General features: G+C 38.1%; 2 protein-coding genes across 3 annotated transcripts; both read right to left on the bottom strand.

Annotated features, from left to right (window-relative positions):
• Window positions 1-1,486: 1,486 nt before the first annotated feature.
• Window positions 1,487-2,478, bottom strand: LOC139017704 (olfactory receptor 5T2-like). Its single transcript, XM_070426308.1, has one exon. It carries the CDS (start codon window positions 2,432-2,434, stop codon window positions 1,487-1,489), a length of 948 nt encoding a protein of 315 aa, XP_070282409.1. The 5' UTR covers window positions 2,435-2,478.
• A 7,391-nt stretch (window positions 2,479-9,869) lies between these two features.
• LOC139017910 (olfactory receptor 5T9-like) lies at window positions 9,870-19,614 on the bottom strand. Of its 2 annotated transcripts, XM_070426525.1 has the most exons (2): window positions 19,605-19,614; window positions 9,870-10,813 (listed from the first exon to the last, which is right to left on the bottom strand). In XM_070426525.1, the coding sequence occupies exons 1-2, from the start codon at window positions 19,612-19,614 to the stop codon at window positions 9,870-9,872; spliced, it is 954 nt and encodes a 317-aa protein (XP_070282626.1). The 2 variants fall into 2 exon arrangements, with proteins under 2 accessions (XP_070282626.1, XP_070282625.1); XM_070426524.1 differs by lacking the exon at window positions 19,605-19,614 and having other exon boundaries at window positions 9,870-10,844.
• Window positions 19,615-21,491: the final 1,877 nt, after the last annotated feature.

Here is a 21,491-nt window from a genome sequence, read left to right as displayed (position 1 = left end):
AATAAAAAAAAAACTGTGGTACAATTATACCATGGAATACTATGTAGCAGTAAAAAAGAAGGCGCTCTTACCCTTTATGACAGTATGGAGGGACCTGGAAAGTAACATGCTAGGCAAACTAAGCCAGTCAGAGAAAGACAAGTGTTGCGTGATGTCACTCAGGTGTGGAATCTAATGAACAAAATAGATCCAGAGACATAGAAACATGGAACAGGTGAGGGAAGGCATAGGTGGGTGGGTGGAAAGAGATTAACCAAAGAATTTATATGCACAGACAATAGTTTGGTTAAGGCCTGGAGCAGGGGGAGGGGTGGGCTTGTAAGGGTCAGTGAGACTAAAAAGGGGGACAACTGTAATACTTTCAACAATAAAGATAAATTAAAAATAATAATATAGAATGAAATAAAATAAAACAAGGAAAAAAGATTTAATAAAATAATAATTGAAATGTAATGTAAATATTTTTGAAAGGGAAAGAAGGGAGAACATTACAACTTTTTTTTGTGTGTAGACATACATTTGCAGTGAAATGAGGTCTGCTGGAAGCTAGGCTAAACATGAGCATAGGAGAGGCTCTCTTCTGTATGTTGGTTCCTGAGCCGGGACACTGACCAATGGTGGCATGTGCAAGGACATTTCAAAGGGGCAGAGGTCAAAGACAAAGAGAGCTAAGTATTGAGTCAGAACCAGGCCTATCGGTAATCCTATAAAGAAGGATTTGCCAGCCAGTGTACCTTTCTCTGAATTGTGCTTTCTTTTGTCATTCTTGAATTTAAGTATGATCATAATAAATGTTAATACATAGACTTTGTTTTTTGTATGATATTGAAGATGGGTTTGATATCCATGCTCTGGCTTAAAAAAAAAATGGAGAGAAATGCACCTTCACAACAGCATAGTAATGGCACTAGGAATTTGAACACATTTTCTGTGGTCCCAGGAACATAGGCTATGATGATCTTGCTACCATTGCATGAACCTAAGGATGGAGCAGAATGCTTTGAACTGGAGTTAGATACCAATGGCTTCATGGAAAGCAATCTGGCTTAATGTGAGCTGTGGCTTTGTTATTGATTAGGCTGTATGTGATCAAGTTAGTCAGATAAAATTGTTATAATATTATTTATACTTGCAACTGTTATATCCTATATATTACATGGAGATAAAAAGAAACAATATACAACATTCTAAAGTAATGTTTACATACATATAAGTCTGTGTGTATGTGCATTTGTGTTATATCAATCAGTATAAGGATCCACATACATATATGTCTATATATATATATGTCAGTAAGAATGTATCAAGAATCAAGTTGATAATAACTTTTTTACATGTAAAGACATCAGAGGTAGAGGGTTGACTATGATCTTTATTTTAAAATATCCAGAGAAACACAAATACATTAATAGACTAAAGAAATGTTAATCGTATTTTTTTTTATATTGAGGCACAGAACATCACTCTCAACTTTTTAATTTAGTTTTTACTGTAAAAACACTTTTTTGATAAACCCCTTTTTCCCAAACACTCGTTTCATTGCCTCTTTCACATCTTTGTTTCTCAAACTGTAGATGATGGGATTCAGCATGGGAATCACGATGGTGTAAAAAACTGACACTATCATGTCATGGTCCAAAGCATAGCTGGAACTCGGTCTCACATACATGAAGAGGATGGTTCCATGGTAAATTGACACTCCAGTAAGGTGAGAGCCACATGTAGAGAAGACTTTTCTCCTCCCTTCAGCAGAATGCATCCTCAGAATGGCCAACAGAATAAAACCATAGGAGACCAGGACAATCAGGATGGTGACTATCTCAATAGAGCCCACAAAGCAGAAGAGTAGAAGCTGGTTTGTGTGTGTGTCAGAACAAGAAATGGCAAGGAGAGGAGGGATGTCACAAAAGACATGTCTAATTTCATTGGACGCGCAGAAGGATAGGCTAAAGGTGGCCACTGTGTGAATGGAAGCATGCAAAACGCCACCAACATAGGAAGCAATGATGAGTGACACATAGACTCTGGGTGACATGCTGACAGAATACAGGAGAGGGTCATAGATTGCTACATAGCGGTCATATGCCATTGCAGCCAAGAGGAAGCATTCTGTGGTCCCAAAAGTAACAGCTAGAAACATCTGCGTTGCACATCCAAGGAATGAAATGACTTTATTCTTTGACAGGAAATCTACTAACATATTTGGTGTAATTACTGAGGAAAAGCAGGCATCCACAGATGATAACACACTCAGAAAATAGTACATGGGGTTGTGGAGCCGGGAATCCCCAATGACCAATGCAAGAAGCCCTAAATTTCCCACCAGAGTAAACAGGTAAATTGCTAGAAACAGGAAGAATAAGATAATTTGCAGTTCAAGATTGTTTGTGAAACCCTTCAATACAAACATTGTAACTTCAGTGACATTCTTCATGTTGAAATCTCATGGAAAAAAAACTTAAAGATATTTGTAAAATTACAATTTGTTTACTACAAAAAGAATAAAAAGGATTCTGACTCAATAAATATCCTCGAATTTATTTTTTGGCAATATAAAATTTCCCAGTTGCAGGTCACAGACAGTGACAAGACAGTGGGTCAAGTGTCCATGCCACTCCCTGTAAAATCAAATGAAAATGATGGGTGCCCACTCACTTGGTGAATTCATATCATTTATAAAACCATCAGGACAACTCATTAATTTACAACTGCATTCTATTAGCTGTTTTTCTATTAAATCACATTAAGACACCAAGTGATTGGTTAAAAAAACAATTTTCTTTTGACATAGACCCACATAAAATAATATATCAGTGTATGGAGCATTGGAATAGAATTTCAGAATTCTATACCTTTCAGTAATGGTATAAAGTGATTTGCTATAATCTACTCACCTGTAGAATGAAAGCATTAATATTTATTCATTAATATTAGAATGAATATTAAAAGACAAACTGTGTTAATAAAGTTGAATCTTGACAATTCTGTTCAATAGAGAATGTACTGAATCAGGTTGGTTCTAGAGTAGCCGTGAACATTTTATGAGCTAATCTCTAAAACTTTTCTAACACTATTAGATCTTTTTGAGTGTATCTATAAGAACAAATTAAGATTTTTTTAAGGATGATGGGCCACAATTGAATTAATTCAAATTAAAAAATAAATACGAATTTTGATGAAATCTATTTTTTTTAAATGTGAACAAGATTCACAAGAAAAAGATCAGCTTCAATTCAATTCTTGACATCAATTCAATGACATACCTGTTGAAGACAAATAACATAAGATTTAGATCTGAAAGTATGTGTTTATTGCCCAGGTTCATGATTAAATGCCATGTGTAAGATTAGAATTTTCCTTCTTAGTTTGGTCTTTTTTAAAATAATAATATGTTTGAATGACCAACCAGACATAATAGTATATAGCCATGCAGACTAATTTAATATATAAAGCAATAAATATATAAAGCAATTTCCTTTAAATATGTCAATTTTGGGTTACAAATTTAAGATGACTATATAATTGAACTTTTTTATCAGATGTATTTATTTTTAAAATATTAGCAAATATTGGTTGAAAAAAACAAGTGCAACTAATCATTTAAAAATATATGTGACCAGAGCCTGAAGCCAGATATTTCATTCTTTAGCTACATTTAAATTTTGTTTTGTGATTACTAATACATACTGAAACATTATTCTATCATAGTTATGATTTTTTCCCTCTGCCACACAGAGCTCACCACGATTCCATTTGCTACATTACTGTGGGCTTAATTTACTTGGGTCAGATAGTGAGACTACAATGTTAAACAATTCAGTGAAATTTTACTTGAATCAGATATTTCTACTAGATGCCAAAATAAAATTTATACTGGTTAAAGCTGAGTCCATATTGAAATAACTTGGACATAACAAGAAAATGTCTATGATTCTTGAAGAATTTAATAACACTCCATCACCTTTTAAAATCATTGCAAAACCAGTTCTAAAAATACAGTTTTAATAGAAAGTACAAAATTTAAAAATATCTTCGCCTCAACATTGAAACACTAAGTTGGCAAAGGAAGAGAAAAATAGTAACAGCCATGTATTGAGCACATGCAGCAGAAATAGACTTTTATGCATATTGCTTTATTTTACCTTTCCAGCAACTCTCCACAGCTAATAAGAACCAGCGCCAAGGTTCAATCCTAGGTCTCCTTCAGAATGCATGCACTTTTCACAATTTTACAGTTCCCTATAATACCATGGCCTCATTCTGTAACTGACCTCCCCACTTACCACTCCCACTGAAATAAAACCTGGTTCTTGATATTTATTTAGATAAAGTTTGAGCATTAGATTAGAGAAACATTATGAAATAGCATGAACTTTAAGTGGCTTCTATATCACAAAGCTAGCAAAATAAAGGATAATTGATTGTTTACTCATTAGAGCAAAATAGTTGATTTGGCCAAAAGTTTTCTTGCTTTCTACTGATGAATTTTCTGTATGTTCTTGTTTAATCTGATTGTTCTTCTTCAATGACAAAAATAAAAGCATACACTTGATTTGAAAAAAATCTTAATTCTACAAACCTAAAATCAATAGTTTATATTTTTTTTGTTATATTTATTTACCGATGTGATAGGCAGCAACTAAAGGGTTTAATACTGGGGACTTCATAATATTTGATCTTAACATTTTAGGTCCCACCTCATAAAATATTTTGTAAATATCTGACATTTTCTCTTCTTACCTGTGTAACAAGAAAAGCAGGTTTAAGTACACTACAGGTATGATTAATTTAGATTATTTATATCTGCTTACTCAACTGTTGACGAAAAATACAAGAGTTGCCCCAAGGGGAACATGCCCCAATTATCTTCTGGTTCAGAATAGCAACATGATGATTTGCTCAATAACAAAAAGTAAATGGTTGTAGAATAATTTACTACGTGTTGATATTTATTAAATAATCAGTCCTCTGATTATAATGATACTTTATAATTTACAAATGATGATTTGTATTTTCCTGATAATAGTGATGTTAAGTGTGCTTTGCATCTATACTTATTGTATTTGCTTTTATGTTTTAATTAAATTTATTGGGGTGACATTGGTTAATAAGATTTTATAGGCTTCAAGTGTACAATTCTATGATGCATGAAACATTGTGTGCTTACCACCCAAAGTCAAATCATCTTCTGTCTCCATATATTTGGCCCACTTTACCATTTACTATGTCCCTCCCCTCCTTCCCTCCGGTAACCGGAAAGTTAAGAGTTTGAGAGAAACTGAGAAAAATCATAAACTATAATATTCAAAATTTCCAAAACATTCCAGTTCTAAAAATACAGTTTTAATAGAAGGTACAAAATTTAAAAATATCCTTGCCTCAACATTGAAACACTAAGTTGGCAAAGGAGGAGAAAAATAATAACAGCCACGTATTGAGCACATGCAGCAGAAATAGACTTTTATGCACATTGCTTTATTCTACCTTTCCAGCAACTCTCCACAGCTAATATTCATACCAATACAAAATGACATGTAGCAAAAACTTGTAAACTTTCCTAATAATAAGATAATCAATAAGAAGATAAGACATTTAAAGAACATTTAAATATCGAGGGGTATTAAGTTTACTAGAAAATGTACAACAAAATAAGGCTTTGATTCATCCTTTAATTTTTAATGAAGAAAAAATATATACAGAAAAGTACTTGTATGAAGTATACAGCTTGATAAAATTCCACAATCTGACCATAATCCTATAAATAAAACTAAGACTAAGAAGTAAAATATTGACAGTACCCAGATGCTTCCCTTATACTTTTTTCTAGTCATATCTCCCCTACAAAGGAAATCCCTATTATAAAGCAGAAATTAATTTATGTAATACCTAGTTTTTGAAGTTAGTTTATAATGGTCTTAATTATCCATAGATGAGTGAGAACATGTGGTATTTTTCTTTCATTGACTGGCTTATTTCACTTAGCATAATGCTCTCCAGTTCCATCCATGCTGTTGCAAATGGTAAAAGTTCCTTCTTTTTTACAGCAGCATAGGATTCCATCGTGTAGATGTACCACGGTTTTCTAATCCATTCATCTGCTGATGGGCACTTAGGCTGTTTCCAGATCTTAGCTATGGTAAATTGTGCTGCTATGAACATAGGGGTGCATATATCCTTTCTGATTGGTGTTTCTGTTTTCTTGGGATATATTCCTAGAAGTGGGATCATTGGGTAAAATGGGAGTTCCATTTTTAACTTTTGAGGAAGCTCCATACTTACTGTCTTCCATAGTGGCTGCACCAGTCTGCAGTTTTAATATAAATTAATAAATTAATAAAACCCCACTATTTATAGCTGCCAGTTATATGAATGTTGTAAAACACATAGAATTGTATAACTATAATCAAATTATATAACATTTTCATCATTCTAAAATGTCCCATTATACCAGTATGTAGTCTATCTGGCAACCAAAGATGTGTTCTCCATTTTTTGAATTTTGCATTTTGCAGAATGTGATAGCAGTAGAATCACATTGTCTGTCACCTTTTGAATTTGCCTTCTTCCAATGGGCGCAAGATATTTGAGATTCATCCATGTACTTGAATATGTCAATGGTATTATTCCTATTAAATTGCTGAGTGGTATTTCATTTTATGGATGCAACACAGTTAGTTATTCTATCTTTGATGGGCATTTGGATTGCTTTCAGTTTGGAAATACAGTGAATATAGGCACTATAAAAATTGGAACCCATATCTTTGCATTCATCTATGTTTTCATTTTTCTTGGGTAAGTGGCAGAATCAGATCATGAAGTCATATGGTAATTGTACTAGTATGTTTCATGTCATAAGAAACTGTGAGATTCTTTGCTAAAGTGGCTGCACCATCTGCAATCCTACCTGGAATGGATGAGAGTTCTAGTTGCTCTGCAACCCCAATAAACTGCTTTATATTATCAGTTACTATTATACTTTTAATTTCACTCATTCTAAGATTCCTGGATTCTAGAACAGCAAAAAATAAATTTCTGATATTTAAGTCATTAGTCTGTGGTGCTTTGCTATGGCAGCCCTGACAACTAATACAATCACTATCAGTATCTACACTAATAAAAGAGAAGCATGGTAATTAGCCGTACCTCCGCTACCCTTCCCATTGGCTAATCAGGGCAATATGCAAATTAACTGCCAGCCAAGATGGCAGCCGGCAGCCAGGCAGCTTAGAGCAAACATGAGGCTTGCTTGCTTCAGTGACGGAGGAAGCCAACATTCCTGCCTGCTGCTGCCGGCCTCTGAGCTTGCAGTTTGAAACATTGTTACAAATATAGAAGCTAAACAAACCCCCAGAAACCTGCTTTCAGCTAGCTGGGATCTCAGAGCTGGAGTTGAAAAAGTGTTTCGATTATAGAACCCAAACAAACCAGATACCTGCTTTCAGCAGTGGAGGTCTCATAGCTGGAGCCAAGCCTCAGAGCTAAAGTTGGCCCAGAATAAAAAAAAAAGAAAAAAAGGAGCGGTTGGGAGCTTCAGTCACCCGCCAGCCTGAAAACAGCCCTCAGCCCCTCACCCAGACTGGCCAGGCACCCCAGTGGGGACCCCCACCTTGAAGGGAGTGTGACCAGCTGCAAACAGCCATCATCCTCTCGTCCAGGCTGGCTAGGCACCCCAGTGGGGACCCCCACCGTGATCCAGGACACCCTTCAGGGCAAACCAGCCGGCCCCCACCCGTGCATCAGGCCTCTGTCCTATATAGTAAAAGGGTAATATGCCTCCCAGCACCGGGATCAACGGAGCTGCAAGGCCTCCCGGCACCGGGATCAGCATGACAGGGGCAGCGCCCAAACCCCCTGATCGCCCTGCGGCTCTGTGTGTGACAGGTGGCGAGGCTGCAACCTCCCTCTCTGCCCTGCTCTGTTCATGACAGGGGAAGGAGCCCCAGCCCCCTGATCAGCCCTGCTCTGTGCCTGATAGGGGGGAGCTCCCCAACCCCTGATCGCCCTGCGGCTCTGTGTGTGACAGGGTGCGGCGCCCCAACCCCCTGATCAGCCCTGTTCTGTGTCTGACAGGGTGCGGTGACCCAAACACCCACCTCCCCCATGGGCCCTGCTCTGTGTGTGATGGGGTAGAGCCACAACCTCCCTATCGGCCCTGCTCTGTGCGTGACAGGGGGGAGCTCCCCAACCCCCTGATCGGCCCTGCTCTGTGCATGACAGGGTATGGAGCCCCAACCCCCCTTATGGGCCCTGCTCTGTGAGTGACAGGGGGCAGCGCCCCAACCCCCTGATTGGCCCTGCTCTCTGCGTGACAGGGGGTGGCGCCACAACCTCTCCATCGACCCTGCCTTGAGTGTGACAGGGGGCGGCACCCCAACTCCCCAATCAACCCTGCTCTAGCCCGACCAGGGGCTGCACCTAGGGATTGGGCCTGCCCTCTGCCACCCAGGAGCAGGCCTAAGCCAGCAGATCGTTATCTCTCGAGGGGTCCCAGACTGCGAGAAGGCACAGGCCGGGCTGAGGGACCCCCCTCCCCCCCGAGTGCACAAATTTTTGTACACCGGGCCTCTAGTCTATACTAATAAAAGGGTAATATGCTAATTAGACTGAGATACCAGCAGGGGAGGGCAGTTGGGGGCCATTAGGCCAGCCGGGGAGGGCAGTTGGGGGCCATGAGGTTGGCGGAGAGGGTAGTTGGGGGTGATCAGGCTGGCAGACAGAGTGGTTAGGGGTGATCAGGCTGGCAGGCAGGTGAGTGGTTAGGAGTCAGAGGTCCTGGATTGCGAGAGGGATGTCTGACTGCCAGTTTAGGTCAAATCCCTAACCATCTAATTTTGATAACATAGTATATAGAATATATTATGTATTTATATATTATATACTAGAGGCCTGGTGCAAAAATTCCCACATTGGAGAGGGTGTAGGCCGGGCTGAAAGACACCCCCCCCCCAATGCATGAATTTCATGCACCAGGTCACTAATGAGTATATATAATAACAAATATCTATATATATATATACATATACATAAAAGCCTAAGAGACCGTTATGGTGGAACAACCAGTCACTATGATGCGCACTGACAATCAGAGGACAGACGCTCAATGCAGGAACTGCCGCCTGGTGGTTAGTGGGAGTGCCGCTCAGCCAGAAGCCAGGTTCATGGCTGGAAAGCACAGCTGCAGCAGTGGGAGCCTCTTATGACTCTGCAGCAGCACTACTGAGCAGCAGCAGCAGGCACAGCAGGCTGGGATGAGCATGAGTGGCATGGTGCCCAGCCTGGGTTTGGGCTTCTCCCTGGCCACCTGCTGCTTGGCGCACTGCTACAGCCCCTGAAGGGTCCCAGACTATGAGAGGATGTCCAACTGCCACTTTAGGTCTGTCCCTAAGCTGGCAGTTGGACATCCCCCAAGGGGTCCCGGACTCTGAGGGCTGTGAGGAGAAAAAAAATTAATACCTGGGTACATTAGAGGGAAACTACAAAAAAAACACACAAAAAAACAAAGGTAGAGAACATCTTAAAAGTAGTCAGAAGAAAACTGACAGGTGGACATCCCCCAAGAGGTCCCAGACTGCGAGAGGGCAGAGGCCAGGCTGAGAGGTCCTCCCTGCCCCAGTCCTTGAATTTCGTGCACCGGGCCTCTAGTATAATTATAAATGTGTGTGTGTGTTTACCTGAGAATTAATTAAGGAGGAAGCAAATGGATGACAGTTTTCCTGCATGTGTGGAAACAGTACAGGTGGAGGTGTGACTATGTTCTTTATATAAAAAGGTCTACACTAAAACAAAAATAAATTATTATTTTGATATTGAGACAATAAACATAACTTAATTTGTTTCAGTTTAATGGCTGGTGTCAAAATATACTGTATTCATACCCCATTTTTCCCAAACACTCTTTTCATTGCCTCTTTCACATCTTTGTTCCTCAAACTGTAGATGATGGGATTCAGCATGGGAATCACGATGGTGTAGAATGTTGATACTATCATGTCATGGTCCAAAGCATAGCTGGAACTCGGTCTCACATACATGAAGAGGATGGTTCCATGGTAAATTGACACTCCAGTTAGGTGAGAACCACATGTAGAGAAGACTTTTCTCCTCCCTTCAGCAGAATGCATCCTCAGAATGGCCAACAGAATAAAACCATAGGAGACCAGGACAATCAGGATGGTGACTATCTCAATAGAGCCCACAAAATAGAAGAGTAGAAGCTGGTTTGTGTGTGTGTCAGAACAAGAAATGGCAAGGAGAGGAGGGATGTCACAAAAGACATGTCTAATTTCATTGGACGCGCAGAAGGATAGGCTAAAGGTGGCCACTGTGTGTATGGAAGCATGCAAAACGCCACCAACATAGGAAGCAAAGATGAGTGACACATAGACTCTGGGTGACATGCTGACAGAATACAGGAGAGGGTCATAGATTGCTACATAGCGGTCATATGCCATTGCAGCCAAGAGGAAGCATTCTGTGGTCCCAAAAGTAACAAAGAGAAACATTTGTGCTACACAGCCAAGATAAGAAATGGCTTTATTTTCTTTCAGGAAATTGACCAACATCTTTGGGGTGACAACTGAAGAATAACAAGCATCCAAGAATGATAATACACTAATAAAATAATACATGGGGTTGTGGAGCCGAGAATCCCTAGTGACCAATAGAACCATTCCCAAATTTCCTATGAGAGTAAAGAGATAGATTTCTAGAAATAGTAAAAACAGGAAAACTTGTACCTCAAAATTATTTGTGAAGCCCATCAATATAAACATGGTGACTTCAGTCACATTTTTCATCTGAATGCTATATAAATCTAAATCTGATGTCAACTGTGCCATTTTCATTTTTATTTACAGTTTTTAAAGCAACATTTTTGAAAATAGAATCCGCCCTATTATATCCTCTTACTTATTTCTTAGAAGGGCATATTGAAATCCCTTGGAGGGAATAGGCAGTGATGAACAAGCTGGAGCCAATGAATGCATTATCCTGTTAAATTAAAGAATTTTTATTAGATGGTTGGCTAAATGTGTCATGTTAAAAAATACATCAATTTATGTGGTTTAATTTTCAATTTATGTTCTGTTCAATTTACTCCCATCTAGTTTCATATCTCATCATCTTAAATCTACAAAGATGAGTAAATATTGAAATTTTGGTCCCAAAATACTATAATAGAAAGTATACATCTGAATACTAATTCTAGATTTTCTACAGTGTTTATGAAATGCCCTTCCTTAATGTTTACAATTGTTAAAATGAAAGCAACCACAGATATCACAGGATTGTGGAAAAGCAAGAATTGTATTTAAATGAGAAAAACAATGTAAAAGATATTTGTTTTTAAATTGTTCCCTGATGACTAGAAAGTGGGCTAAGTTAGACTTACCTTTCAACTTATTGTATGGTGTTAACTTTTTCCAACCAAATCATGTATATCGTCCTTTTGGCTAGTATCCCTTTCCGTTAGCACTTCTAGAACACTGGTGAACAAAAGCAGATATATTTCTGGAGGTGGATTCACCTTGTATGCAAATCATAAGACATTGGTTTTGTGCTGAAACCGGTTTGGCTCAGTGGATAGAACGTCGGCCTGCGGACTGAAAGGTCCCGGGTTCGATTCTGGTTGGGGGCATGTACCTGGGTTGCGGGCACATCCCCAGTGGGAGATGTGCAGGAGGCAGCTGATAGATGTTTCTAACTCTCTATCTCTCTCCCTTCCACTCTGTAAAAAATCAATAAAATATATTTTTTTAAAAAGACATTGGTTTTGTTTTGTGTTGTTGTTTGGTTTTTTTTGTTTTGTTTTTTTAGTTTTCTTTTTTGATATTTCTATCACCAAGCTGTCCATTTAGTCCTACAGATTTTATTATACTGTTAATAATATTCCAAATTTAATTTAATGCCAATGTAAGATTGTTTTTCTATTTATCCTTACAAAATCCTTGGGCATATTTTTAAGACTTAAGTACATCAAAAATAAATAGTGGCCATTTCTTTAATATATTATAGTTTCTAAAGGAGTCATTAAAATTATTATAAAAGAAAAATTACACAATAATAGATTATATAATTTCTAGATGCTATTGCTAAAAGATTAAAATTATGATATAAGCCTCCAAGTGGTGTTTTATTTTTGGTATATTTCCCTATGACTCCAGACTGTTTCTTATTTAGTGAAATGTAAATAAAAGAAAAGTATATATTTTTTAAAAAGTTGAAGAGTCACCTGTATCTAGACTCAAAGTCTTCCTGATTTAAACAAAATGAAAAATTGCATCCACCATATTTAGGAGCCAGATTTCAGGACTGTAATTCTTTTTTTAAAAAAAAATATATATTTTTATTGATTTCAGAGAGGGAGAGAGAGATAGAAACATCAATGATGAGAGAGAATCATTGATTGGCTGCTTTCTGATTGAGCCCGTAACCTGGGTATGTGCCCCCAAACCAAACTGAACCCAGGCCAACACTCTATCCACTGAGCCAAACCGGCTAAGGCCAGGACTGCAATTCTTGTTCTTCCTTCAGTGTGTCACAGGCTAAAGGAGTGAAAAATCTGCAGTGTACAAGGCCGGGGACATACTAAGGATTTATATTTGTGACATGAAACACACTATTTGTTTGTCATATTGAGATGTTCCTACATCAAGAAGAAATGAGAAAAATCTACTAAAATTATTAAAATTATTCTTAGAAGAAGAAAACTACATGTCTTTATTTTCCCAGTAAGGTCTTCCCAGATCTATGTGGAAGACTTTTTAAACAAAGACAATAAATAGCTTTTCAAATGTGGGGTGACCAACCCCCACAATAAAATGCTCATTTGAATAATTAGAGAATTATAGAGTAAAAAATATATAATTGCATTAAGTTTCAACTTGTGTATAAATACAAGCAACTCAGAGTAGCCTTAAGAACACACACACAAATGTCTTATAATAATTTTCAGTTTAGTTTGAATAGTTAGGCTAATAAAATAACATAAAATAACCAATTGATATTATAAATATGCATTAATGTATTTTGGGGGCATCACAACACATTTATTTCTGTTTTAAAATTTTCTCATTCTCTCTCTCTGTCCCTCCATACTCTCTCTCTCATCCATGGGTTATATATATATTTAAAAAATACTTATGAAATGGATTCATGGACAAAAGAAGAATTAGGCAGATTAGAAGAAGCACAGTGAAAAAAAATATGCAAGCAACTTTAGAAAAATATACCAATATGTAGTGTACTAAAGGTATTCATTACAAACTGCACATTGACTGTTATATACAGGAGAAATTTCAGCAACATTGTAGTTCTAACTTTTACTCAATTGATGTGTCTGACATAATTTAATAGTGGAAAATTAAAAACATTATATTTGTACTCTAAAAATCCTGTATTAATATCTCAGATTTAGCATCTATGACTGTGTAATCTTGAAAACTTAACTTTATCTTTCCAAACCAAAGAATAACTTAGATTAACCAAAATTTCAGGAATATCTTATTGAACAACATGAACATGGTGTGATTTCAGAGTGTTTATACATGGGATGCATTAAAATGTTTATTAAAGCATTTTAATTATATGTGAAGGATACATCTATATGATATATGACTTCAAAATTTTATTTAACTACAAAATATGATTAGGGGATTGTAATATCAGATTTTCTCAAAGCATTGAGTAATAAATGAGCACCGAACCAGAAGCTAAGTACTCTTCTTATAGTTATATGTTTGTTATATACACTTAAGATATATTTAAATGCCTTTCCCATGAGATTAAACCCAGGGAATCCCAATATTCTAAGGTATCATGAACCTTAAAAAATAAACTTAAGAATACATTTCTGTCATTGCCTTTTGACTCTGGGCATAACAGTAAAATAATAATAGCTTTGCTTAAATTCTTCTGATAATTTTGACCGTGATAACTTTCTAATAGCTCTTGATTTCTCTGATTTTACCTTAAGTTAAAAAAGGTGGTTTATGAAGGAAGGTATATTTTAATTCAAATTATGTCCCATTTGAGCAATTATCTACTTCACTGTAGGGAGCTGGAGGAATGATAGATGAAATATATGGGGTTCATCTTCTTCATTGAAGATGCTCTTTAAACAGACATTCCCGTTGACTCACATTTAAGGACATTAGAACTGATTGTGTTACTTCTAACTAATTTCAATTTGAGAAATAGACGTTAGGAAGAAACTATTAGATTTCAATATTTAACAAAACGTGATCATTTTGGAACTCTAAAGTCACATGTGTCCCTAAACCCTCACACAGTCAGAAAACAGAAAGCACCATACATTCCTGAGAACAGTAATGCAAACACTAAGCTTGAAAGGGAGGAAAGTCCTAAGGGCAGCTGCCAGGTGTTGTTAAATAGCTACTCAGTGTTGCAAATTTTGTGTAAATTATCTTATGTAACTTACATAGCGACCTGCAAAGTAATTCAGCCCTCTTTTATAGATGGAAAACAGAGAACCACCGTGATCTGTAACTTGATCAAGGTCACTGTAAGAGCAAGGATTAAAGTCCAGGGTGCTCTCTCTCGAAACTAAGCTCTTTTCACTTGCCCATATCACACACTCATTGTGATATGCTGTAAATTTGGAAATGCTACCCACTAGAAGCAACACAAAATACCATCTTCGTGCATCTGAATTTTTTTGCAAAGCCACAAGTTTAAGTAGGCCATAATATAGTTGAAAAAAATAAACAAACATATTGAAGTAGCTTCTAGAGATCAATTAGCTACCAAGTAAAATAAATTTAAAATTTGTTTATATCCTTTTATGAGAAAAAGAATTATGATTTCAGTATGATACATACTCAATGGATGACTAGTAGTTAATTTTCTCTTCATTTAATAATTTTCCTAAATTTGAAATATAGTCTCTTATTTCTACTACTTTTATTCTGTTATCTTTCATCAAAGGAATTAAGTCAAATTTCTAATTTACTAATTTATTTACATACCTAAATATGTTATCTTTCTTATTATCCCTGCTTTTACCCTGGAATTCTCTCATTCAATTCTTAATTCAACTCTAAGTTAACTAGAAATTTCTATCTCAGATTTAAATATTAAAGCACATAACCTAATTTGAGATTCAAGATTATAATATCTGATATTTTTTAAGTGATGAAATGCCTTTCCTCTTACCTGTGGAAATGAACTGCTCACTCAATTAAGCTATGCTATGAATGCTAAGCACTTGGATTCTTATACCAGGTTCCCAAGCTCTTCTGGAAGTCCATGGGGATATTCCAAGAAGAAAACACTAATTCTCTTCTGGGACAGAAAACGTAGTAAGGTTATTTTTATGTGTTTTTTCCATAATAAACAGGGGAGTGATTCTGGAACAATTAACAATATGATAAAAATGATTGCATGAATGCCCTTTGGTCTCTGGTATAAAATGACATTTTAGTGCAAAAAAATTAGAGCAAGACTAAAAAAGAAATTTAATGACACAAAATATAGACCTAACTTATACTAAATAACTATGTGCATAGGTTGCTAACCTGGAGTGAGAAATTCTCTAAAATCCAGTTTCGTCTTCCTGGGAAATTAACCTGTTTATGTGTGTCAAAATCCTCTAACCATGTACATAATGAAATAATCTGAAAGTATAAACTATGATAGAATCTACACTAATAAAAGACAAAGATGCTAATTGACCATACCTTTGCTATGCCCAAGCCACGCCCACCAGCCAATCAGAGCAACTATATGCAAATTAACCCAACCAAGATGGCGGCTGGCAACCACTGAGCTGGAGCAAGCAGGAGGCTTGGTTGCCCTGGCGATGAAGGAAGCCAAGCTTCCCACCTGCCCTGGCCAGCTGTGGCCTCCTCAAAAGGCAACAAAGTTTCAATTATAGAAGCTAAATTAATCCCAGATACCTGCTTCCAGCCAGCCTCCACTGGGAGCTTGGGTGGCTGGGGGCTGTGGCCAGCCTGCAAACAGCCATCAACCCCTCACCCAGGATGGCCATACCCTCATGGGGTGAGAGTCCCTGCTGGGGGGCTTGGCCAGCCTGCAAACAGCCATCAGCCCCTCATCCAGGCTGGCCAGGCACCCCAGGAGGAACCCCACCCTGAAGGGGCTGTGGCCAGCCTGAAAACAGCCATCAGCCCCTCACCCAGGCTGGCCACACCCTCATGGGGTAAGGTCCCCGCTGCGGGGCTTGGCCAGTCTGCAAACAGCCATCAGCCACTCACCCAAGCTGGCCATGCACCCCAGCAGGACCTCCCTCCCTGAAGGGGGTGTGGCCAGACTGAAAACAGCCCTCAGCCCCTTACCCAGGCTGGCCAGGCACCCCAGCGGGGACCCCCACTCTGATCCGGGACACCCTTCAGGGCAAACCAGCCGGCCCCCACCCATGCACCAGGCCTCTATCCTATATAATAAAAGGGTAATATGCAAACTGACTCTAACAACAGAGCGACCGGGAATTACTGGTCACTATGACACACTCTGACCACCAGGGGGCAGACGCTCAATGCAGGAGATGCCCCCTGGTGGTCAGTGAGCTCCCACAGGGGGAGCTCTGCTCAGCCACAAGCCAGGCTAATGGCTGCCAGTACAGTGGTGGTGGTGGAAGCCTCTCCTGCCTCCTCAGCAATGCTAAGGATGTCCGACTGCAGCTGGACCTGCTTCCCACTGGCAAGTGGACATTCCCTGAGTGCTACTGGGCTGCCAGAGGAATGTCTGACTACCAGCTTAGGCCCAATCCCCTGGGGAGCGAGCCTAAGCCAGCAGGTGCTCATTCCCTGAGGGGTCCCAGACTGCGACAGGGCATAGGCCGGGCTGAGGGACCCTCCCGAGTGCACAAATTTTTGTGCACTGGGCCTCTAGTTAATAATAATTTAATATAATTATTATACTTATTTAAATGTTATTGTACTATACTGGTGAGTGGTATGAGAGATACAGTGAAACTCCTTACGTATTTAATAGAGGAGATAAGATATGAATACATGAACAGGAATTATGGACAGCTGAGATGGAACTGTGTACAGATAATGGTAACATTATATGTAATACAATATTAAAGATCTGGCAGAGATAAAGATCAAAATTTGAGTTGCTGAGGGTCTTGTCTTGAGACCATATATAACTGTCCATAGGTTTGTGTATAGGTCCTTCACATCATTTTTTAAATTCCTAAGTATTTTATTCTTTTTGCTATAATTGCAAAAGGATTTATTCTCTTTTTTTCTGAAATTTTGTTGTTAGAATATAGGAATGAAATGAATTTTTGTACATTGAATTTGTATCCTGAAATTTTATACTGTAATTGTTTATTATTTCTAATAGTTTTTGGTGGAGTCTTTAGGGTTTTATATATAAAGAATCATGTCATGTGCAAAAGTTACAATTTTACTTCTTCATTCCGAATTTGGATGCCTTTTATTTCTTTCTCTTGTCTGATTGCTGTGACTAGAACTCCCAGTAGTATGTTGAATAAGAGTGGGGAGAGCGGACATCCTTGTCTTGTTCCTGATTTTACAGGAAAAGCTCTTAGCTTTTCACCACTGAGTATAATAGTAGCTGAGGGTTTGTCATATATGGCCTTTATTATGTTGAGTTAACTTCTTTCTATACTCATTCCATTGAGTGTTTTAATCATAAATGGATGTTGTATCTTGTCAAATGCTTTTTCTGCATCTCTTAATATGATATGTGATTTTTACATTTTATTTTGTTAATGTGGTGTACTACATTGAAACGGATCAAAGTCCTGAAGCAATAAATTACATTGAAGACACCATAGGTACTAAACTTGGTCTTTGAAGAGGTTTTATGAATTTGACCCCAAAGGCAAAGAAAGTAAGGCAAAAGTAAATGAAGGGGACCATATTAAAGTAAAAAAAAAAAGTGTCTGCACAGCAAAATAAAACACCAAATAAACAAGAAGGCAACTACAAGGGGTTAATACTCAAAATATATAAAGAACTTATATCTTCCAAAGCTCCCTCACTGTTTAAACCTTATCTTCCTATTGCAACTGCCCTACTCAATTCTCAATTGATATTCTTCTCAGCATTGTTCTTTTTTTTTTTTAAAGGGTGTATGTGCTGAATATGGCTGAGATCCTTAGTGATCTATCCTATCTACTAAAAGACAAAAAGGGTAATTAACCGTACCTCCACTATGCTTCCCATTGGCTAATCAGCGAGATATGCAAATTAACTGCCAACAAAGATGGCATCTGGCAGCCACGCAGCTGAAGTGAGCAGGAGGCTTGCTTGCTCCAGTGATGGAGGAAGCCAAGGTTCCCCGCCTGCTGCGGCCTGCTCTAAGCTCCGAAAGCAACAGCTCCAAAAGCAACAAAGTTTCAATTATAGAAGCTAAATAAACCCCAGATACCTGCTTTCAGCCAGCTGTGGCCTCAGAGCTGGGAGCGCCAGTAAAGGCAACAGAGTTTCAATTCTAGAAGGTAAATAAATCCCAGAATAAAAAAAAGAAAAGAAAAAAAGGAGAGGCCGGGAGCTTCAGTTGCAGGCCAGCCTGAAAACTGCCCTCAGCCCCTCACCCAGACTGGCCAGGCACCCCAGTGGGGACCCCCACCCTAAAGGGGGTGTGACCAGCTGCAAACAGCCATCAGCCCCTCACCCAGGCTGGCCAGGCACCCAAGCAGGACCCCCACCCTGATCCGGGACACTCTTCAGGGCAAACCAGCCAGCCCCCACCTGTGCACCAGGCCTCTATCCTATATAGTAAAAGGGTAATATGCAAACTGACCCTAACAGTAGAAAGACTGGGAATGACTGGTCACTATGACACACACTGACCACTAGGGGGCAGATGCTCAATGCAGGAGCTGCCCCCTGGTGGTCAGTGTGCTCCCACATGGGGGAGCTCTGCTCAGCCACAAGCCAGGCTGATGGCTGCCAGTACAGCGGTGGTGGTGGCAGTGGTGGTGGGAGCCTCTCCTGCCTCCTCAGCAGCTCTAAGCATGTCCGACTGCAGCTTAGGCCTGCTCCCTGCTGGCAAGTGGACATCCCCTGAGGGCTGCCGGGATGCCAGAGGGATGTCTGATTGCCCCCGGGGATTGGGCCTAAGCCAGCAGGTGGTCATCCCCAGAGGGGTCCCAGACTGCGAGAGGGCACAGGCCGGGTTGAGGGACCCTGCCACCGAGTGCACAAATGTTTGTGCACCGGGCCTCTAGTAATACTATATTAGTCTCTCGCAGTTCTTCTGTGATCTGTGATTAAGTTTGAATTAGTGTCGGAAAACTGAAGAAAAATTACTGTTTACACATGTCAAATTTTTCTGTTCTAGTCCTAGGTGCCCCCATGCATGTTTTATTGTTTGTGTATATAGCTATTTATCAAAATATTTTTTTATTTAATCCAAGTAAACTATAGGTAGTAGTCAGGATTCACAAAATTACATGACTTTTATAAAGTCCTAAATGGCATTTTGGGTTTCTTATTAATTGGAGCAATAATCTTCCAATAAGTTCAAATATATATGCATTTAAACCAGAGCACTTTATAATTTGAATAGAGTAAAAGTGAATTTCACTGCCTATAAATCTCTTTGCTAGATTCTGCAAGAGGTATATTGCAGTTTGAAATTATTACACTTTACCATATGTGCTGATTGCTGTAACATAAAATGGCTTATTTTGCCAAAATAAGGACATTGGTTCTCAGAGAAGTTAGTGCTAACCCAGTGTCTGAACTATTATATGAATACTTCTCATATCTTAAAGTTTCTTATCTAGTATCAAAATACCTGTCAACAGTATGGGTTTGTACCATACTGTTGTCTGTGTCTATGAATTTGCCCCTTCACCTTTTTCACCCAGGCCCCCAAACTCCCTCTGACAGTTGTAAGTCTATTTTCTATATCTATGAGTCTGTTTCTATTTTGCTTGTTTATTTTGTTCATTAGATTCCACATGTAAGTAAAATCAAATGGTATTTGTCTTTCTCTGACTGCCTATTTTATCTAGCATAATACTCTCCAGGTTCATCCATGTTGTTGTAAAAAGTAAGATTTCTTTATTTTTTACAGCTGGTAATATTTCACTGTGTAAATGTACCAAAGTGGGGAGGAGCTAGTAGAGGGTAAAGGAGGGATAAAGCGTGATAGGAAGAGACTTGACTTTGAATAGTGAACACATAATACAATATAAGGTATACAGATAATGTACTATGGAATTGTACATTTAAAATGTATGTAATTTTATTAGCCAATGTTACCCCAATAAATTTAATATAAATTTTTTAAAAATCTGTTTTTTAAGACCTCATTTTAAACCACAGACCAAATAACTTTTTTTTCATTTTATATAAATCAACTTATAGTACATTATTCCACAACCACTTACTTTTTTGTTATTGAGTAAATCATCATTGTTGCTATTTTAATCCAGAAGGTAATTGGGGTATATTCCCCTTGGAGTTTCTCCTGTGGGTTTTATCAAAGTTGAATAAATTGATATAAGCAATCTAAATGAAAATATTCATAATGTAACTAAACATGCATTTGCTGTTCTACAGATAAGGGGCATTTTCAGATGATTTGCAGAATATTTTAATAGGTAAGATCTAAAATATCAGGTCAAATGTAGGTTATAAAATCTCCAGTACTAACCCCTTTAATTGTTGCCTATTGCTTAGGTGAATTCATCAGTTTGCAATTATGCAGCCTGTTTAAGAACTGAAAGACGATAATTCCTAGAATAAAACAAAAAAATTGTAAATATTGAACTTATGTTTCAAGGTGAAATGAGAAAGCTCCAAATAGAGTATATGCTTTCTTTTCCCTGATGGAAGCAGACAGACCAGCATACAGTAAACCAATCAGGAAATTCATAGAGGATAAGAAAACATTTGACCTATTCAACTACCTGTGGGCTATTTTCATATAATGAGGAAAATAATAACCCTTTTAGGTTTATTTTGCTAGCTATGGAATGTAGAAGCCACTTCAGATAACTGCTTATTTCAAAATGTTCCACTAGTCTTAATAGCTTTAAAAAATTAAATACAAAGGTTTTATTTATTTCTGTGGGACGGTGAGGGGGGAAGTCAGTTGCAGAATGAAGTCATGGCACAGTAAGAGGCAGTGAAAAGTGCCCGCACCATGAGGGAGACCTGGGATTAAATCTTGGCTCGGGCACTTAGTCACTGTGAGAGTTGCTGTACAGGTGAAATACAGTAATGTGGCAAAAGTTCATTTCTACAGCTCAGTAAGGGTTATAAAAGTGTTATTTCTCTCCTCCTTTGCAAACTCAGTGTCTGCAGCCCACGATTAAAGTTATATTTTTGGAAGTGGGTTCACATAAATTATAAAAGTCAATTCTCTATTACTAAATTCTTTACAATACAGAGTCATTTTATCTTTATAACTCTGAGTCTTTTCAATATATTCTGATAAATTTTAGTCATACTCATCTAAATGAAATGATGGTTTTAAGAGAAATTTAACCAAAATGTTTAATATAGTAATTTTTCATTATC

The sequence above is a fragment of the Myotis yumanensis genome, unplaced genomic scaffold (genome assembly GCF_028538775.1).
Source record: "Myotis yumanensis isolate MYYU_CA2020_CCGP unplaced genomic scaffold, mMyoYum1.0.hap1 SCAF_10, whole genome shotgun sequence".
Taxonomy (NCBI): Eukaryota; Metazoa; Chordata; class Mammalia; order Chiroptera; family Vespertilionidae; genus Myotis; species Myotis yumanensis.
Note: the sequence above shows the minus strand (reverse complement) of the source record. Positions and strands in the feature narration are given on the sequence as shown.

Excerpts from the sequence above, each read along its gene's own strand:
- LOC139017910 (XM_070426524.1), bottom strand. The coding sequence starts at position 10,844 with ATGAAAATGGCACAGTTGACATCAGATTTAGATTTATATAGCATTCAG.
- LOC139017704 (XM_070426308.1), bottom strand. The coding sequence starts at position 2,434 with ATGAAGAATGTCACTGAAGTTACAATGTTTGTATTGAAGGGTTTCACA.